This window comes from Engystomops pustulosus, chromosome 6, assembly GCF_040894005.1.
Source record: "Engystomops pustulosus chromosome 6, aEngPut4.maternal, whole genome shotgun sequence".
NCBI lineage: Eukaryota > Metazoa > Chordata > Amphibia > Anura > Leptodactylidae > Engystomops > Engystomops pustulosus.
Window position 1 is genome coordinate 62,111,301 of NC_092416.1, and position 21,138 is coordinate 62,132,438.

The 21,138-nt window shown below is 39.6% G+C and overlaps 1 protein-coding gene and 1 long non-coding RNA gene across 3 annotated transcripts in view; one reads left to right on the plus strand and one right to left on the minus strand.

Moving 5' to 3' along the window:
* Window positions 1-21,138, plus strand: part of MEGF6 (multiple EGF like domains 6) — a 262,844-nt gene that overhangs the window by 193,697 nt on the left and 48,009 nt on the right. The window contains exons 1-2 of one of the 2 annotated variants that reach the window (XM_072156316.1): window positions 7,628-7,861; window positions 15,904-16,026. In XM_072156316.1, coding sequence (XP_072012417.1) covers window positions 7,705-7,861; window positions 15,904-16,026 — 280 coding nt within the window. In that variant the 5' untranslated portion in view covers window positions 7,628-7,704. Of the gene's footprint in view, window positions 1-7,627; window positions 7,862-15,903; window positions 16,027-21,138 lie in introns of those variants that run through there. The other variant, XM_072156315.1, reaches the window with a different exon arrangement.
* LOC140135174 (uncharacterized) overlaps window positions 1-21,138 on the minus strand; it is a 62,406-nt gene that overhangs the window by 30,732 nt on the left and 10,536 nt on the right. The window lies entirely within an intron of this gene.

A 21,138-nucleotide genomic window follows, 5' to 3' on the forward strand; every position in this document is an offset into this window, starting at 1 on the left:
CCTATACACATGTAAGAGACACCGACATCAGCTACACAAGGACCTGACATGTTCTGCTACACACATGTGACACACAGACATAAGCTACACAAATACCTGACATGTTCTGCTATTCACATGGCTGAATCCTGGAGCAGTTGAATCTCTCATACATAGGCTGCAGGGGGCGTAGCCGGCAGCAACAGGAAACACATAGAGGAGCCAGCATCAGGAGTGACACATCATTATACAGGCTGTCAGTCATGTGTATAGGAGAATCTCATTCACACACATATGCTGTAGGGGGCTGCCAGCACCAGGAAGCACATTGAAGAGCCATTACACCAATATACCTCACATCATTATACAGGCTGTCAGTCATGTGTATAGGAGTATCTCATACACACAGTCTGCAGGGGGCGTAGCCGACAGCACCAGGAAACACATAGAGGAGCCAGCACCAGGAGTGTCACATTATTATACAGGCTGTCAGTCAAGCACTGGGGGGTGTGGCCACTCCCCACTCATGCATAAGCTGGACAGCTGAATATGATAATGATTCAGGTCTCTGGGGTCACTTGCATACAGCTTTAGTACCTGATTGTTTAAGTTTACAGGCATGTACAGGGACAATGAAAAGATAGGGGCAATGCTTTGTTATAGCAGTTTATGAAAATATATTTCGTTTGGGGAGATAATTTTCATGACGGGTTTTTTTTAACATTCTGTGCTGGGAAGCTCGAAAACAATTCCAAAGGTGGTGGATCTATGCCATATTCTGGCTTTATTTTACAATTTTCAGCATGTGGCAGAGATGAAACCTCTCTGTTATTCTTTGGATCAGTATATTCTATGGATGATGGTTTAACTATGTCTCAATACCTTTAAAAAATGTAAAAACCTTGTCAATCCAAGTGGCAATTCAGACATTTAGGTGCTATTTTCTGTAACGGGACTGCTCTTTACACATGATATTAGATAGAAAGAATAAATATGTGAAGATCGCAACTAAAGAGCATGAAGCACTGTAGAAAAAAGGTTTGTCACTAAATGTTTCTTCTGTAAAATTAGTCTTTTGTCCCTTTTGTAATTTGTCTGTAAATGTAATGACTGTAATGCACCAGTTTCCTACTAGATCAGTAAAGTTGCATCATTTTGTATTGTAAAAAAGAGCTGTTCATTTCCATGATCAATACTGCTCACAGATTCCTTTATAAAGTAACAAAAATCTGCTGCTTGCAGTCCCCACTACAGGAGATTTGGCTTCTAACTATGTACTACATTTCTACTGAATTCATTGTACAACAGTATTCAAGGAACTCCTAAGCCCCCTCTAGTGGTGGCTGCAGACAGACATTTTATTATTTCTCTCATATCTGTCCGGGATATTTAAAGGGAACATGTCATCAGGAGCCCTTTTTCAGGTTCCCCAAAGTCCCCCTAGTGAATAGAGTATACATTGACAACAAGTTTTTTTATAGTAAAGAAAAAAGTTTACCTTTCTGTATTCAGAGCAGAGTCCCTAGTCCCATGGGAGTGGCCATTGGGGAATGGTTCACCCCTCCCTCCACCTTCGGGAACCTGCTCTGTCATGCATCAATTTCAATTAAGAAAATGTCCCCTATATCCCTTCCCCCATCAGGACGTCATACATGTCTGTCACGCTACTCACTGGTCACTCCCATGGGACACGGGACACTGCTCTGCATACAGAAAGGTAAACCTTTATCTTTCATTAAGAACTGAATCAGTGTGAAACCTTTTAGACAAAAGGGAAACAAAATGGACTTTAAGAGTGAACATTTTTTTTAAAGGAAACCTACCACTTGAAGTGAGCTGGTGCCGGAGCTTATTTTTGTTAGTGTTTTAAACTTTATAGCCGGCGCAGGGAGGTACGCGCTCGGCGCTTACCATGCGCGCGGCTACATAGGAAGTGAAGGAGAGCCGCGCGCATGGTAAGCACCGAGCGCGTACCTCCATGCGCCGGCTATAAAGTTTAAAAAATGTTTCGAATCGCAATACGGCGGTTTAAAACACTAACAAAAATAAGCTCCGGCACCAGCTCACCCTGAGCTGGTGCTCGGTATTACCATCTGAAACCTGCCACTTCAAGTGGTAGGTTTCCTTTAAGGTTTAATACATTTTTTAAGTAGACTTTCAATGTTTGCCTAACTAATGTAGATACACTCACTCACAAATTGCCTCTTCCCCTCTATTATGCTTTTCCAATATCAATTTTCTTAATTGCTCTGTTTCCCTGATGTTAGCATTTCTCCTCTGTTACTAGCGTGACCAAGCTTCTTCTGTGTATTATTGTTCAGGAATATAAACAATTTCATTCTCCTTTCTGCCGGGTCCAGGGTTTCTCGTTCTGCAGATTATTTTATTGTGTGCTACTCCCTGACTGAGTCTAAATTGGACGTGTCCGGTGATATTCTGTTGTTTGTTATTTTGTAGATTTGCAGGAATTTTTGTTTTAATTAATTTTATAATCTTATAGTAGAATTCTCTAGACATTTCTTAGGGAAAAGTGGAGCATTCTTAAAAGGAAATCTAAAATATCTTTTCAAAGAATTGTTGACAATTTGACAGGGTTTTCAACCTTTAATATGTGGAGGTTCTATCCATAGGTGATGGCTTATCAACCTTCAGAGTGAAAGAAGTTTCCATGCTGAAATCCAGCTTTCTTGTTGGGAAGTTACATACACATTTTACGTTTGGCCAGTTTGGTAGCAAATCCTCTTGGAAAGAATTTGTGCAGAAATGCCCAACCCCTATTGGTCCAAATTATCAAACTGCTCAACTTCAAGGGCCCACAATAATAACCAGCACCACCCTAAAAGCATCCACAACAGTACAGCACAGTACAGCAAAAACAAAAATCACCAATAATTATAAATACCACAGTAAAGCACTAAATACCACCCCAGAAACCAAATATTGCATTCAGATGATACATAATATAGACCCTAAATAAGGCAATAAATAATAATACAAACTGCAAAGCAGAAAATGATAATGGAGGCCCCAGGGAAGACCATAAGAATGGAGACCCCAGAGCAGACCCATATTACTAGAGACAACAGAGCAGATAATGATGATGGAGACCCCAGAGCAGACAATAATAACGGAGACCCTAGAGCAGATAATAATAATAATGGAGATCCTACAGTAGACAATGGACATTTTATTGCAGTACCAAGTAATCACTACACACATTATGGGGGGATATAACAATGTGTCTCAGGTCCCGCCATATTTATCACGTTAGTGCGTTAATAAATCCCCCCTCTGTGTTTCGTAAACTTAATGCATGCTGTCTTATTGCGGATCCTTTTTGAATGGATTTATGATATTCATTTGAAAATCAAATTTGAGGGTGTTCCAACACATACTAAATTGTAGATGTGTGCTTTTGGCATTATATGATGGTAAATGCTGTGGCTATGAGTGTGAATGTCATCTTGATCCTTGTTTATGACACTGTAATGGGTATGAAGCCACCATGCTGCATAGGTAAACAAGCCCAATTTTGGATAAAAGAGGCAATGCTAAGAAGGATATTTCATACCCTACCTGAGGTTGCAGGTTTCCTTTAAGACAGACACTCTCAGCATTGCAATATAATCTCTTTTCATTTAAGGAGGGAATTTCTAATAAAATATTAATAATGTCCTGTGAATGATCTCTAACATATCTCCATATCACCAAATGTTGCATAACTTAAAACCCCTCTCTCCGAAAAGGACAAATACCAAATATATCCTGAATTGGTGTTGCCAGAGGAAGAAAGGACTGCAACTTATACACAACCCCCCACGCACGCACACACACCCCTGGTACCTGAATGGCTGGCTTTATCAGGCCTTGCACTGATTTGGTCACAGTCGCTTGGTCCAGGTGGAACAGGCAGGTGGATTAAAAGAAGAGGGAGGAGCCGCTGTATGGTGGAATTAGTTCTACCTGGGGCACTCCAGATATGTGTGTGTTTGAGGGATCCCTGGGTTGATGGTAAAGGGGAGGTCTTTGAGCTTAGCAGCAGCCAGGGATCACACGTAGACAAGAAACTCAGTTCCTTTATTCCAGAACACAGACACAGCAAAAGCAACAGGCCAAGGTAACAGTCCAATCTGTCCAGATCCAAGGTAGCTGGTTAGATATTGTCTGGCAAAGAATGCTCACAGCCCAGTTTCAGTAGCTCTAGGGCTGGATAGGTTAGGAGCTGCTATGGCAGCAATCCTAGGCAGGTTCTTTTAGGGATTAGAGCTGCTTGAGGCCTGATATCTGCAGGCAGTGTCCTGTAGCAAGGACACATTTGCTTCACATCTTATCTCAGTAAGATCTTCATCTTAATATGGAACTTCTGAGCAACAGGTAGTGGAGAGTTCAGGTATCCAACCATATACCTTGTTACAAATGGAATTAACAATTATCAGACATTATACTATTGGTCACTATGTAGACAGTTCCTATCCAGGCAGATGTTATACCAGTTATAGCCAGTAGGTGCAACATTACTAAGGAATGAATACATCATCAAAGGGGTTTTCCCAGGAAGACAAGTTAGGCCCTATCCCGTGAATGGGGTCTAACTTGCTTAACAGTGGGGGTATTTGAGAATAAGGGGTCTGACCAATCACTCGTCGCTTCGCAGACTAATGGAGCAGTCTTTGTGGGAAAACCATAGTTACAAAAAGACTTCTCTTTCCACTGTGAACTCTGATGATCCCTGTGATTTATTGTTCTTTAGCCTGAGGGTGTGGTCACACGTTGCGTTTAAAGCATGCATTTAAAATGGCTGAGGAATGATTTGCCTAATTAAACAGCTATTAACACGTGTGTTTACAAAACACGAATGTTAACGCTTGTGTTGCTGTGTGTTAACAGTATGTTAACAAAATGCATGCATTAACAATGCATTAACGGTAGCGTTTTGTAAACACGTGTTAATAGCTGTTTAATTAAGTAAATCACTTTTCAGCCATTGCAATGTGTTTTTAAACGCATGTGTTAAATACGGTGTGTGACCGCACCCTCAGATGGCAGTGATCAGCTTTAGGAGTTATCAAAGGTGTATGCAACGAAGCTTTATTTACAGTAATTGTTCTGATAACAACACAAAATTTGGAAAATCCAATTGTCACATGTTATACATACAAATTCATATTCAAGAACAAACCTACAGAACCTATCTTGTATGTATCCCAGGGACTGCCTGTGCAGTATTAATAAAACTGCTAGAGGTTAAATAAAAAAAATGCTGATGGTTCATATTAGAATTTTAACCTGTAACTACCTTATGTATTTAGACTACTTATCTTCTGTCTGACCACAAAGTGCATCTATAAACATTTCTGTCTTGTTTGTAATTCTCCCCCTTGTTAATAGACACATCCATGACTAAGTGATTCCGGGCATTGCATGTGAAGATCTCTTTATTTTCTCTTTAGTAAATGCCATTTTCATGCTTCTTAAATCCCAGATGTGAGTCTTGAATCTGGGGCATCTTATTATCTCACCTTAAATCAACTGAGACGCTCCAAGCTTAGTTTGCATAGCGACAATTGTTTGAAAAGAAATTTTACAGAAATAACAGAATTCTTGACATTCTCTTCTGCATCTTCTATATGCACATATCCTATATGTCCCTTCTTATAGTGCCCCCTATGTACTGGGCGTACAATAATACTGCCCCTTATAATGTACCTATTATACTTACTATAATACTACCCCTATGTACAAGGAAATACATGCACTAGTAAGGACCCATTCTATTAGGGTCCGAAACACGTCACCCATTTTTCTATGTACAAGTGTTATTTTGAATGTCTTTTTTTTTTATGAAAAAAATTTGAAGATTTTATCTCTACCTTTGCTGATGCTGATGGAACCCTTTTTCTATACGTAACTAATATAATATTACCCTCCATGTACAAGAATATGAGTACTATAATACTGTCCTTTAGTATAAGAATATAACTACTATAAAATTGTCTTCTTCTAAGAATAATGTAACTACTGCCCCCTATGTACAAGAATATAACTACTATAATATTGCCCCTATGTACAAGAATATAACTGTTATAATACTGCCTCCTATACACAAGAATATAACTGTTATAATACTGCCTCCTATGCACAAGAATTTAACTACTATAATACTGCCCCTATGTACAAGAATATAACTACTATAATACTGCCCCTATGTACAAGAATATAACTACTATAATACTGCCCCTATGTACAAGAATATAACTACTATAATACTGCCCCCTATGTACAAGAATATAACTACTATAATACTGCCCCTCTGTACAAGAATACAACTACTATAATACTGCCCCCTATGTACAAGAATACAACTACTATAATATTGCCCCCTATGTAAAAGAATATAACTACTATAATATTGCCCCCTATGTACAAGAATATAACTACTATAATACTGCCCCCTATGTACAAGAATATAACTACTATAATACTGCCTCCTATGTACAAGAATATAACTACTATAATACTGCCCCCTATGTACAAGAATATAACTACTATAATACTGCCCCTATGTACAAGAATATAACTACTATAATACTGCCCCCTATGTACAAGAATACAACTACTATAATATTGCCCCCTATGTACAAGAATATAACTACTATAATACTGCCCCTATGTACAAGAATACAACTACTATAATATTGCCCCCTATGTACAAGAATACAACTACTATAATATTGCCCCATATGTACAAGAATATAACTACTATAATACTGCCCCCTATGTACAAGAATATAACTTTTATGATACTGCCCCCTATGTACAAGAATATAACTTTTATAATACTGCCTCATATGTTTTAGAATATAACTACTATAATACTGCCCCCTATGTACAAGAATATAACTACTATAATACTGCCCCTCTGTACAAGACTAGAACTACTATAATACTGCCTCCTATGTACAAAAATATAACTACTATAATGCTGCTCCCTATATACAAGAATATAACTACTATAATACTGCCCCCTATGTACAAGAATATAACTACTATAACACTGCCGACTATGTACAAGAATATTACTACTATAATACCGCCCCCTATGTACAAGACTATAACTACTATAATACTGCCCCCTTATATACAAGAATAGAACCACTATAATTATTTCTTCTACAAAGTGTAATGTAACTACTATAATTCTACCCTCCCTGTACAAGAATATAACCAATACAATATTGCCTCAATGTTCAAGAATATAACTACTATAATATTTCCCTCATATGTAGGAAATAACTGCTATAACATTGACCTGTAACAATTAAATTACTATATTGTTAACTTCAGTCTACAAAGATACTACTATTAGACCACACTGTATACCCAGTAATACAGTAACAGGCAGCTTTATCAGGCGCTGCATTTTGTACATTAGACTGTACTAAACTTCCTTGTACTTGACACCCTGATTTCCTAGGGTTGTGATGTCATCTTGCCTGGCTGTGGCTTTGGCTGCTGACTGCTGGGGGCTGTTCAATACCTGCAGGAATGGGCCAGGACTTGGTAACATAAAAAGACTTGTGTGGGAGGGATGTGGTGAATTCCCAGGACGCTAGAACATATACAGTAAAAAAAAATCCAAAACCAAATCTGCATCTGTGCAGGAGAGGATCACATACTGTAAACTGCAAGTTATGTTCTCAGTCAGGACCCCTATCAGCTGGTAATATGAAGGACATTGTGTGGATCCTGTCTATGGTTCTGGGGTGTTTCTGCATCCATGTGGGTGCCACATTCAACTCCAGATTTCTGCGCCCCAATTGCTACCCCTGTTACATAAGAAGTCAGGGTTATGGTGCTCTTCAAGCTAACCATGGAAGACCAGGTATTAGTTATTTACTACATTGGTAAAATATTTTTATTATGTATTTATTATTATTGAATTTATTTATTATGAGTGAGTTAATTGTTTATTTATAATTTTATTTATTTTCTCTTTTTTTTCCAATTTTATATGTATTTTTGACTTTTGTTTTTGTTCATATACAATTCATTTTCCTAGCTTTTATTAGTTTAATTACTTTTTACATAGTTTAGTGCTTTATAGATGGTAGTGATAATGCTACACTTTAGTTTAACATCACAAGAAGATGTTACATTATGGATGTATCATTTCTTTGTAATCAGCATAATTATATATTATTGGGAAGAAGTTCAACAAGTTTTTTTGTTACCTATTGCTGTGAAACGGCAATGATGTGTGTTGCTTTTTCAAGTTCACATCGTACAACAAGAGTTAAGTAATGAATTCCCTTCTGCGGTTGCTACAGTACCACTTGTCACCAGCAGGTGGCGATACAATGCTACATCAGCAATTTACTTATTCTGCTTTTTATGTTTAGACCTGATAACTAGCAGAGTAAGATGTACTGATGGACATAACTATTTAGTATTTTCCTTCATCACAAAGGGTAAGCACGAGCTCGTAGGACACAAGGGATCTAGCATAGGAGAAATGATATACAGACCTTGATCTAAATAGATTGTTTCATTGTGGGACATTTCGCTCAGGTATGTGTTCTGGTTAGTTTCTTAGCTGTCATATGCATCCTTTTATGGTTGAAATTGACCTAATCCCCAATGTAGACGTACCTGCGTGTATACATTGGTTAATACTTGGGGGGAGGAATATATGCAGGAATAGTGTATAATACAATGTATGCAGGCATAGTGTATAGGATAGTGTATGCAGGTGTAGTATACAGTACAGTGTATGCAGGCATAGTGTATAGTACAATGTATGCATTCATATTGTATAGTACAGTGTATGCAGGCGTAGTGTATAGTACAGTGTATGCAGGTGTAGTATACAGTACAGTGTATGCAGGCATAGTGTATAGTACAATGTATGCATTTATATTGTATAGTACAGTGTATGCAGGCGTAGTGTATAGTACAGTGTATGCAGGTGTAGTGTATAGTACAGTGTATGCAGGCATAGTGTATAGTACAGTGTATACAGGTGTAGTGTGTAGTACAGTGTATGCAGGTGTAGTGTATAGTACAGTGTATGCAGGCATAGTGTATAGTACAGTGTATGCAGGGGTAGTGTATAGTACAGTTTATGCAGGTGTAGTGTATAGTACAATGTATGCAGGCATAGTGTATAGTACAGTGTATGCAGGTGTAGTGTATGCAGGTGTAGTGTATAGTACAGTGTATGCAGGCATAGTGTATAGTACAGTATATGCCTGCACTCCCATGAACAAATCTTCCTGGCTTGTTTTGTGGCAGTTCAGACTTTTGATAGGGACAATAGGGGGGATTTGTCATTACTACTTTTATTACATATAAAAGTCATATATTAGAGCACCATAATTTGCAACTTTTCCCACTGTTTTATAAAAAGTGGCAATAAAAGTGGACAGAGGTAAATTGGAGTCAACCTGAAGACCTATTCCCACATGATATAACATAAATATCTGATAAATTTGGGTCCCATTCTTAACATTGGGTCCTCCTAACTCTTTTCTTTCAAAAATTGTGAAGATACAGGAATATGCCATATATGGTTGATATAGAAATATCCCTTTAATTCCTGTAGACGTCTCCGGCACTCGGCGTATTGTGCACAGCTGAGTTACAGTAGCTCCATCAATCAGTGGGAAAAGCAGAGACTGAAAACACAGCGAGCCGGCAGATTCCAAGATGTCCCTGAAGCATGAGCCAGCAATGATCCCCTGCTGACACCCAGCGGGTGCAGTCACTGGCATCAGACATCAGTTCCATTATTCATAATGAATGGAAATTACCACTCATTAAGCCATTGAACAGTAGTTTGTACCTTGTGAAGCAGAAAGGTAGCATTGAGCGTGATGCCTGAGGCTTTCCTTTTGGTTCTAGAATAATAACTGGATTTACTTTAGTAATAATGAGCATTTGTCCTTAGAATTATAATAAAATCCTTGGTAAATATATTTCTAAAGTTTCACATTTATGTTCCTGGGATAGCTGGGTGTATTGATAACAACCAACATGGTGATCTTATAGGAGGTGTAACAGAACTATGTCTAGGTGTGGAGTCACACAACAAGCATATTCATCTGCATCTTGGCATGTCAAGCCTTCTTCGAGCCAAGGCTCACTCTCGCCCCCCTATACCACCAAATGAATGAAACACGATTAATGTAATGAAGGCTCCATGAAGGGCTGGAACCCACAGAAGAGCATGTGAGTTCTAGTCTGTAATAGATATGGTATCTTCCTATTCTTCTTACTGGTTGTCCTCAGCATAACTAGCTTTCCCATGCTCTTCAAATGCTCAGATTGTAATTCTGGGGTAGGAAGTGAATCTGAGCTAAGTCTCATCTGCTTTGCTGGAGGGTACATGGCTACATTAAGGATTCCTGAGGTCAGAGATGCTTATCTAACAAAATTACAAAGTCAAAATAAAATCTTCTTTGGACTCCTTGACCTTGGCCATTATGTCAGGGAAAGAAAATACAACCATGTTTAGGGGGGTAATTTTGCCTGACGGGTTCTCTTTAACTAACTCTGTGCTAAAACTTTACACAGTTTACCCTTCCCCTTCTTCTCTATGCACTTCTCCACTACCCTTGCTGTAACCTCACACTCTGGCATCCAGGACCCTTCTGGCTCATTCACATAATTTTAAAAGTTGATTTTAGAAGGAAAGAGGACCCAGATAACAAACATAAGAAAATTACCACAGCCTTGGTTCTCGGAGTAAGTGTCCCTGGTTTATTATGCTTGATTTTGATAATAGATTTCCTGTAACTATGTTCTTTTGGATGATCTGTCTCTACAGCTAATCAGGAACAAACACAGATAAGTAAACTTACCAGGGGCGTAACTTGAGGGGGTGCAGAGGATGCGATCGCACCAGGGCCCAAGAGGCTTTGGGGGCCAATAAGGTCTCACTTTCCCATACGAGAAGATTAGTACCATAAACCATACATTATGGTCAGGGCCCTGGCACAGACTTTGCACTGGGGCCCATCAACGTCAAGTTACGCTACTGCAACTTACCATGGACAGACAAAGATAACGAAGGGTCTCTGTGCTAGGAAAATTGTGCTGATAATAAATGAGGGGTCCAAAAAGATGGAGCTCCATCTATGGCATTCATTAATCTGTTAAACTGTTATCAAGCAGGGCCAGGATGAGGAATAGGCGAGTGTAGATACTAACTAAGAGCACCACCTCGTTCCTCAAGCTGTATATTTATTGGTGGCAGGACCTGCTCTGACATCATCATCACAGGTCCTTCAGCCCAGGTCATAATATTTACTACTGCAATATATTATTTGATTATGTGATCAACATCACTGCAGGTCCTATAGCCATTAGTAAATTACATTTACATGGAGCCTAAGCAGGCTATGTGAAGGAGACAGACATGAAAAAGAGTTAATTCATATGGAGCCGTTGGGTGTATGTGCAGGTACCTGTTCAGGGTTCCTTTATAATAAGAATACATGAATGGGTAGGGCCACCAAACTCTGCTTTAGAAGTGATAACTTCTGTTTACCTTATGCCAATTTGTGGTTATCTTGCATGTCATTGTGGTTTGTAGATGCTGTATGTTGCCTCACCCTAAATGTTGAAGAAAAAAACCCTAAATCAGTCACAGAACGCAGCCTCTCCTAAAAGAATCCTCCTAAAGACTACAGGCCGAACATGTGTGAGATATGAGTGCTATGTACAACTCTATGTTGTACATTACATAACTTATAGTTCATCGTTATTGTGTAGAATGTGGAATGAATCCCACAGGATGTTAGACTTATAAGCTCACGTTCTACTTAGCACACAGATGTGAGGATCCCCTGACACAGGACTACCGGCTGCTTCCACTTTCCCATTGCCTCTCTCTATCGGAAGATGGAACTTTGGGCTACTGTTGAGATACTTTGTATACTCTATAGAAGAAGCAGACAATGCATTGAAACATTTAATTAGAGTACCTACTAAGGTACGCATTAACCTTATATATGTGTAGCTGGGGTTGGTTTGCAGCCTACAGATCTGTCATTAGACTAAACTATCCTCTGAAATAGTATGTTATGCTACCAGCTAAAACTGCACAACAAAGAGTGATCAAAGAATACACTGGAAATATTTGGTAGTTTATGAGTCTGATTTATTCATGAGCAGAATTTGCCATAAGTCTCAACTACTGCTCTGTCTTCACATCTCCCTAGCTATAGGCTACTCAGGGACCCCTTTTATCATTAATAGTGTTTTGCATAGAGCTCAGCTACAATTCTGCCCCCTTCAATAAGGGAATAGACTCAGTAACAAACTCAATAGACTGTTTGTTATTTTGTTACCTTGGCAAATGTTTGGTGGTAATTTGGTAAACTAAACATATAATCAATGGGACCTAACTTTCCTTGTATCCAGCCATTAAACATTCCCTGACATGTTACAAATAGTCAATGTAATGACAGATTAATTAGAATGGAATTCGGTTTAGGAAAAAGAAAATCCATCATTTGTTTTGCTTTCTAAGCTCCACGTGAGGCTCTTTGCACGATCCCCTAATTGTTATAGGAAGGGAGCTCTGTACATGTCTTGAGCTGCAGAACAACAGGGTGAAAAACGAACAAGAGGACACGAAAAACTAGGTCTGCACAACTATACAACTGCAACCCCCAGCGTCTCCATACAACCTTGTATCACCCTGCAACATGATATGGACAATCTCGTAAACCCAATGCATGAAATAGAGATGATTGGTTACGTCTGTTGGAAAGTGAATGGCAATAAATGTGTGACACAGATGGCCATACCCAAATGCTGGATTATTGCTATGAGGTCATTAAATGAGGTTGTAGGTAGCTGGTATAATCACGTATTCATTATTTTAGCTGTGACCTGTCGGTGAAGAACAATAGAGCAGCCAATATTCAGATAACTTTGGAAAACCACACATGAGATGACAAAGTTGTTACTTATACATGTATAACATATGATATTCACACTGGGTGGTCACATATTTACTATGTTCCTAGATTGCTAATGAGGCAATGAGCTTTGTGCCTTCTTAAGCAGATGATGATGTTGGGCTCATATCTTTGGAGAAGAGAAGAACAGAGCACTGGCTGCACTGATAAGTCTATTATAGCTCCTTCCGCCTATTTCTCCTGTTTTCTTGCATTTCTAAAGAACACATTGGCTGTTGTCCAGATTTTGCTTCCTGAGAACATTCCAGGAGCATTGAAGATATTATCTAAAATAGGCATGGAAAATGGATACAAGATGGGGTCTTAAAGAACGATGTAGAGGACTCTAAGAAAGGAATGTAAACCTTGTACATTTCCTTATGTCACTAGGACAACGGGAAGTAGCCTCCAACAATGCCAGAGACATGTTGTCTTCATAAAATTGTGCAACATGTGATCTTACTTCACCTTAATGTTCTCCAGAAAAGCTCACTCTATAGATGATGAAGCTTTGTTGTCAGTTCTGTCAATGGGCTAATGCCATCCATAGACATATCTTGTTTAGTAACATTCACAGCATTAAAAGTCCCCTAAATTTTGATTGATCTTCAGTACGTCATTTTGGTGGATTTTGAGGTTGTTAATAGGCTTGACCTCAGTTTTAATAGTTAGGTGTTCCACTTTAAGACTTCTATTTGGATGAGAAGGCGGCTATTACAAACTATACCTCAGTGGCTGATGCTTTGCAGGACCCGATCATGTCTTTGGGTTAAATAGATGCTCAACGGATTTAGACTGACCAAATGTACTTCATCATTTCATCAAAAATGATTAAAAGTTGTATTGTTGGAACCATTTTCCCTGCTTGTAGATGGGTTGTCCAAAGTGAGAATAATTATAAGAAGATGAAGTCAGTCATTTATTTAATTAGTGGACCTGAACTCCTCATGGGTGGGATACACAAAAGTGCGCTAGGATTGGGTCAGGTGTTGTTCTCTATGACACCAGTTTAATTACTACCATAAACCAAAGTAAATCTTCTTATAGCCCCACAGCCATAGTAGGCCACGCACTTGGATGTGCCAAACTAAAGATCCGTCTCACCACTCAACCCTGTGATACATCTGACGGTGCATGGAACCACATTATGAAATCTAATAGAAGAAGCGAGATATCCAGCACCAGTCAGGAACATCAAAATCACTTTCCTTATTGAGCTTTTAAAAAAGGTCACTTGAAATAGGCATAGGGCCTATGCCTAATGGAGCCATTGGGGGTATGTGCAGGTACCTGTTCAGGGTTCCTTTATGGTAAGAATAGATGAAAGAGTAGGGGCATCAAACTCTGCTTTAGAAGTGATAACTACTGTTTACCTTATGCCAATTTGTGGTTATCTTGCATGTCATTGTGGTTTGCAGATGCTGTATGTTGCCTCACCCTAAATGTTGCAAATGTCCTAAAAAAATCCTCCTAAAGACTACAGGCCAAACATGTGTGAGATATGAGTGCTTTGTACAACACTATGTTGTACATTACATAACTTATAGTTCATCGTTATTGTGTAGAATGTGGAATGAATCCCACAGGATGTTAGACTTATAAGCTCACGTTCTACTTAGCACACAGATGTGAGGATCACCTGACACAGGACTACCGGCTGCTTCCACTTTCCCATTGCCTCTCTCTATAGGAAGATGGAGCTTTGGGCTAATGTTGAGATACTTTGTAAACTCTATAGAAGAAACAGACAATGCATTGAGCCATTTAATAAGAGTATTTACTAAGGTACACACTAACCTTATATATGTGTAGCTGGGGTTGGTTTGCACCCGTAGGTGCAGCCTACAGACCTGTCATTAGACTAAACTATCCTCTGAAATAGTATGTTATGCTACCAGCTAAAACTGCACAACAAAGAGTGATCAAAGAATACACTGGAAATATTTGGTAGTTTATGAGTCTGATTTATTCATGAGCAGAATTTGCCATAAGTCTCAACTACTGCTCTGTCTTCACATCTCCCTAGCTATAGGCTACTCAGGGACCCCTTTTATCATTAATAGTGGAAGTCTGAAGTGGTATCCCCGTTATTTATTAGTTTCCATGTGGTTTTGCATAGAGCTCAGCTACAATTCTGCCCCGTTCAATGAGGGTATAGACTCAATAACAAACTCAATAGACTGTTTGTCTATAGACTGAGGTTAAGAAAAAGAATAAGGAAAAGTGTTGTAACTGCGGTATTTATAGCTTTGTAGTGCTTCATCATTACCTACGGATAGATTTAGCTTTTAAATCCTTTTTGATCCTTTTTGAATTAAACTTGAGAAATGTTGTATCATAGGGAATCAGGATTTGGCATGGAACGTAACTGCTTTGGGGTTTTCAATCCTCTAAAAGTACATTACAAATTCAATTATAGGCAGATATTAGGGTTCATCTATTTCCCATTCCATCTGCTTTGTTAAAAATAAAATCCCCATGCAAAATTCTATTATCCCACTAGAGGCAGTGACAAGTAATGATACAGGTCCTTAAAAACCCCTAACATCTTTACAGTGCAGAAACCCTGGTGGTTAAAATTTTTGGAGGCAAGATGTTAATCCTAACCTGGAAAAAAGGTTTTTTCTTTGAAGCTAGTGTTACCCCTTAAATAAACGGCAAACAAAGGGAGGTGACAATATCCTATTTGCCGGAGATGATATTTCAGTTTAATGCTATATTAAAAATCATTTCCCTTTTTGTAGCCCTATAGAGCCCTTTATTTTGGAAGATCATTACCCGAAAACAAATCTATTCATTTTGGCCGGCACATCCCGCTATTCAGCTCAATAATTTTTACCTCTTTTATGGTTTTCTTTTATTTTTGGACAATAATGCAGAGAGATGCTAATTGGGTTTGTGTATTAGTTTCAGCCCAGTATTTGCAGTTATCACCAGACCATTCTGCTTCTCTTTTTAGATGTCGACGAATGCCAAGTCCATAATGGAGGATGCCAGCAGCGTTGTGTCAACACCCCGGGGTCATATCACTGCGAGTGCAAAGCAGGCTTCCGTCTCCATGCAGATAGCAGGTCATGCATTAGTAAGTAATCACTATACACTGTTACATTCTTGCTTTTAATCTCATTTCATCCCTTTGGCACCAAGCTGGGCTCATTTTCCCATACTATTTGGAATACAGACAAGTTTTACCCTGCAAAAATACTCAAGTGCCTTCCCAGTTTACTGTATATCTTGGTGTATTCAGTACATTCATGAGCTTGATGGTCAATAATCCCATACTAATATATTCTTTTTGGTTTGTTTGCAATCCCTATACATTCTAAAGAAAATATATTCCCTTTGTGACTTGGAAAGTCACCCTGGGAGGTCCTAAGGAGGTCCTTAATAGGCAAGACAAAAGTCACTGAAGGAATCCTTTGAAATATTTCACTTCAGAAATCGGAAATGTCAGAAATGTGCAGTTGTCATGTTCCTTCTCGTCTTGGCAGCTCATACACAGTGAATTGCTCAGCAGCGGGCGACAGTGAGCAGGGCAGCATTCTCCTCTCATGTCAAGAAAAGACTGGGTTCACATTTCGTTTTTTGTATACGCTCCGGAGAATATACTTCACACCTATACGCTAAGCATACCAATTGACATAGTGACTGCCTCCGCCTGACCAAAAAAAATTGTTTAATGCAAGATATTGTTTTATACAATGGCTGGACCAATGACTGCTCTGCTGTTACTGTCAGCCTTGTCCCATCACAACATGGCCCATATTACAACAATGGGGCATTAGTAGCAAAGCAGTCATGGAAAAATGTAAAACCTCTTTTGTAAAGAGTAACTAAACTTTGGAGAAAATTGTATAACTCAACAGTACAGATGGTAATAGTAAATCTTGTGTTAGCACAGAGCTTTTTATCACTGCTGTCACAAGATTTCCTGCAGCCAGTGAGAGGGTGGAGTGGCGATGGAGCAGGGAGATGGGTCAAAAGTGCTTCAGAGGACATGTAATAGCCCGAGAGCCCGGAAGAGGCTTTGGTTATGCCACGTAAATATAAAGTGACAGGACTCAGTGTTAGTGGACCTGCTGTACCACCGTGGACAATGATGTAAGTTGATACCTGGGAGCGGAGTCTAAGTGGCACCCAGTTTTCACCAGAGCCTTTCACCAGGCAAAGCAGAAGGTCAGGGTAGGCAGCAAAGGAGCGTATTCAGGGACGGAACCAGGGTCATAACGGGAATTCACAACACGAGCACAGGGCATCAGGAACAAAGCTTTCTCAGACGCATGAGGCACAAAGATCCGGCGGGGTATGTAGGAAGGGGCCGGCTATTTATTAAATTAAGGAATGGCCACCACCAATCAGCGGCATGCTGGCCCTTAAAGAGACAAAAAGCCAGCGCGAGCGCGCCCTAGGCACAGCTCCAAATAGTCATATATCTGTAATCATGCATCTACCCAGCAGCATTAATATTTAACTCAAACCTAATGATAAATACCCTCTAAGGTCCCCAAAAAGTAATTGTAAAGAAAAAGTGATAAATGTACATGTTTCTCACTACTCTTGTTTGACAGTCCTAGAAAATCCCAGTTACCTAACAAATGAATTGAATAGCAACAGAACTACTCCGATAATTACCCACCATACCGTTTTCAGGACCCTAAAGAAGGGCAGCATAGAAGAAGGGCAGCAGACTCATGCAGTTTAAGTACTATACTACAACTTATAAAATGACTTTTTCTTTACAGCTTAAAATAATTTAAGCACCCTTTAAATTTCACAAAGGGAAGAATGGAGGCACAAGGGTGTTTGCACATCTGGAATTGCCCCCTTATGGGACTCTAGCGCACCCTAGTGCTGAATCTACTACAAGAGCAGCGTACCAGACAGCACAGTAAGCAATCAGTCAGCCAGGCGTGCAAAAATAGCTACATGATCCTCCTAATTGTGCTGGCAGGCACGCTCATAAAATCATCACATTAAATTTTCTCAGTGTTGCTTTGTTGCTGTCATTATGAAATGAGTCCCTTCAGCCTCCAAGTGTGCGGCAATCTGCTGAGGCCAGGCTTGGCAGACACCGCACTGACAGATGTCATTCCTTTAGTGTGTCTTTCCTTGTCAATGGCATCTGTCTTACTGAACTCCTTCCAGGATTTGGGGATGATGTGAACGTTTTTGACCATTGTGCACTCTCACATTCTTTTGTTTTTTTCTAGGTCCATTAGGAGAAGTCATGTATTTTTTCTTGGTGGTTTATTTCATCTTTAGGTTTTTCATTGTTTTTGGGACATGGGGGCAAGAGATGCTGACATTCCTCTTTGGCATTAATAGCTGCACAGGATTATTGTCAATTATCGCTGATATCGCTGGAGCCATCCCGCAAGCTGGCAGTAAACATCGCCGTTAATTGCAGATTTGTATCTGTCCATTTTCCCTGATTACAGGAATTTATCTTTTGGATATAGGTGTTATTAGGGTCTATCCACACCTGTGCATTTGATGCCTGGAGATGTGCTGGCTATAGAATACAAGTGCACTTAATCTCTTATTACAGTTACTACAGTTTGATGAAGCAAGAATATCTTACCAATAAATTATTTATTTTGCACTAATAGACATAATAATAGATATAATATATATAATAGATAAATAATAGATATAATAATAGATATAGAGATGTATAGTATCTATATCTATATGTAAGTTTATCATTACTGTGTGATCCAACTGCTGGGAACCCCCGTAGTAACAACATTGTGGTTCAAAAGTCCCCTAAAGTCTTTCTATGGAATATCCGGGGTGCTTGTTTCCCAGAAATCCCATAGAAGAGAATGGACGGCAGGTCACTGTTAAGGGGTACATTGATCCTCTGTTCTTGTGATCACTTGGGGTACAACAGCTTGGCAGAGAAGTATCTTTTGTGATACAACCCATTAATCTCTTCAGCCAACAACTAGTGGAAAGTCCTGGGGTTGGGCCATTACTAAATAACTTGGCGTTAATGCAAGTGAACGCAGATGGGGCAGGCCATCCCACTGGTCCCATGAACTCAGGTGTCTTCGTATTGACCCATTCTCAACCTGGTATTTAATAACATGTTCATCTCCCTAGTTAAACTGCATTGCCATTTTGCACCAAGTTGGCGAATTTAGTACAGTTCTCTATAAATACATGTGTGCTATCTTATGCTCTGTAATGGTTATATTACCTCATACTGAAGATATGTCTGCAGAAGAAGTTATATTTGCTATATAAGTTAATCCCTATCTGTAATTCTGAGTCTTAGTATTTCTCTCGCCACCTACCAGACAGGTTGGATGTCTTTCTCTCAAGTTTTCCTCAGAGGATGATCCCTGAGTCTTTCCCTCACCACATGTCAGCAGACAGGCAGGAGGTCCTGCTTAGTGTCCATCCCTGGCACCCATTAACTTTGACCAAATCTAGTTGCCCATGTAGCAGAGCTCATCCAGCTCCTCTACTGTAAAGGACATTGATACCTGCCACAGAGAGACCAATGGCCCTATCCTGAAGATGTCACTACCACACCCAGCCACTGATAGACCTGCTGTGTCTCCCAAGGATTATGTTACCAGCCTCTTATCCCATTACTGCTGTTTGGAGTTCTTCACAATAAAAACAAAGTGTGAGTTATTTTATAAGCTTTCTCTTATTCTTTCACTCTGCTGGCCCATGACATGACACTAGGAAATAGGGCTACTGTGTCACATGCTTTAGGTTGCAGCCCAGCCAGTCCCTCCAGTCCTAGCTTACAAGCTGCCCTCCACCAACATCTGCATCTACAGAAATGGGAGGATCAATATATAAAAAGTATCACTGTACAAGCTGCCCATATATACAGTTATCACTCAGATTTCTCAGACACAGATAAAACTACTGCCTGCATGTATTTTATGCAGACGTGAATTTGAATTCCCTAAAATGTCAGTCTTTATCACCCTATTTAAACATCGGTGGTGTTCTCTGCCATCATAAACCACAATAGGAACGATAACTTAATCTATACTAAGCTGTAAATGACTTTCCAGTTAAGCAGAAAGAAATATGTGTTTTGGTCTTGCTGAGTAATGTTCCAACTTTTTTATATTTTTCCAAAATTTCCAATATCTTATATTTCAATTGTTAACTATTTTCACGATCTCTGCTTGCTGTCAGTAAATAGGAATCTTCCTTTTTTTAAACAGCAGGGTTGCAATAACACAGTTACCCTTATGACAGATGATGAAGGCTATGGGGGGGGGGGGGGCTCTGTCTGGGACATGGAATGGATGCCACACTAATATACTTTTCTACCCATTATCTAATGCCTAATCATTATGCCCCCATGCATAATTTCCCCTCTCATTATGCCCCCATTCATATTTTCCCCTCTCATTATGCCCCCATTCATAATTTCCCCTCTCATTATGCCCCCATTCATAATTCCTCCTCTGATCTCTCCATTGGCCGCTGTCTTCTGTTCTGGTCCTGTAGTACCATCTCTGGCGCCATAGTGACGTCATTGTGCTGCTGGCACTGGGAGCAGTGTGGTGCTGTGCATAGGCATATTACTCCCTGCTCTGCCCAGGTGAGAGCCATGGACCCCACTCTCCCTGCGGGACCAATCCCAGTCTCGTACCTGCGATGCCTCCGCGTTTGGGTGCAAGGGTGGGAGGTCAGGTCATACCCAGATTTGTATTAGATTATCATCCTGTCTTGTCAAAATAATCTGGTCAGCAGTAAAGCATGGTGTTTTCAATTAAGAGAATTGAGTGGGCAGCTGCAGAACAGCTTTGGGTGTAGCTTATAGTATCTACAGGGAGGACAAAATGATTGGCTGATGATATTCGAAAACCCAATAGAGTTAAGAGGCGCACTGCTCCATCGCTGCCTCCCACCTCATTTATAAGACTGGTTAACTATGATGAAGTGATGAATGTCCCAGACAGGTTCAGGGAGGGAATTTTGCAACCAAATAAGATATGAGGACAAAAGCTGTGATATGTGTCTCTGTTTAGGCGTCTACTGATGTATGCAATTTCTTTATTTAGTCTTCGAGTTTTTATCATTAGCAAGAAATGTACAATGTAAAGACGCCAATAAACATTGGGATCTGCTTGGCTCAGCCCTGACCACAATGTTCCAAACCTTGCTGAATGGAGCCCTCTACTGGTCTATATGTATTGTAGTAAATATTGGGGCA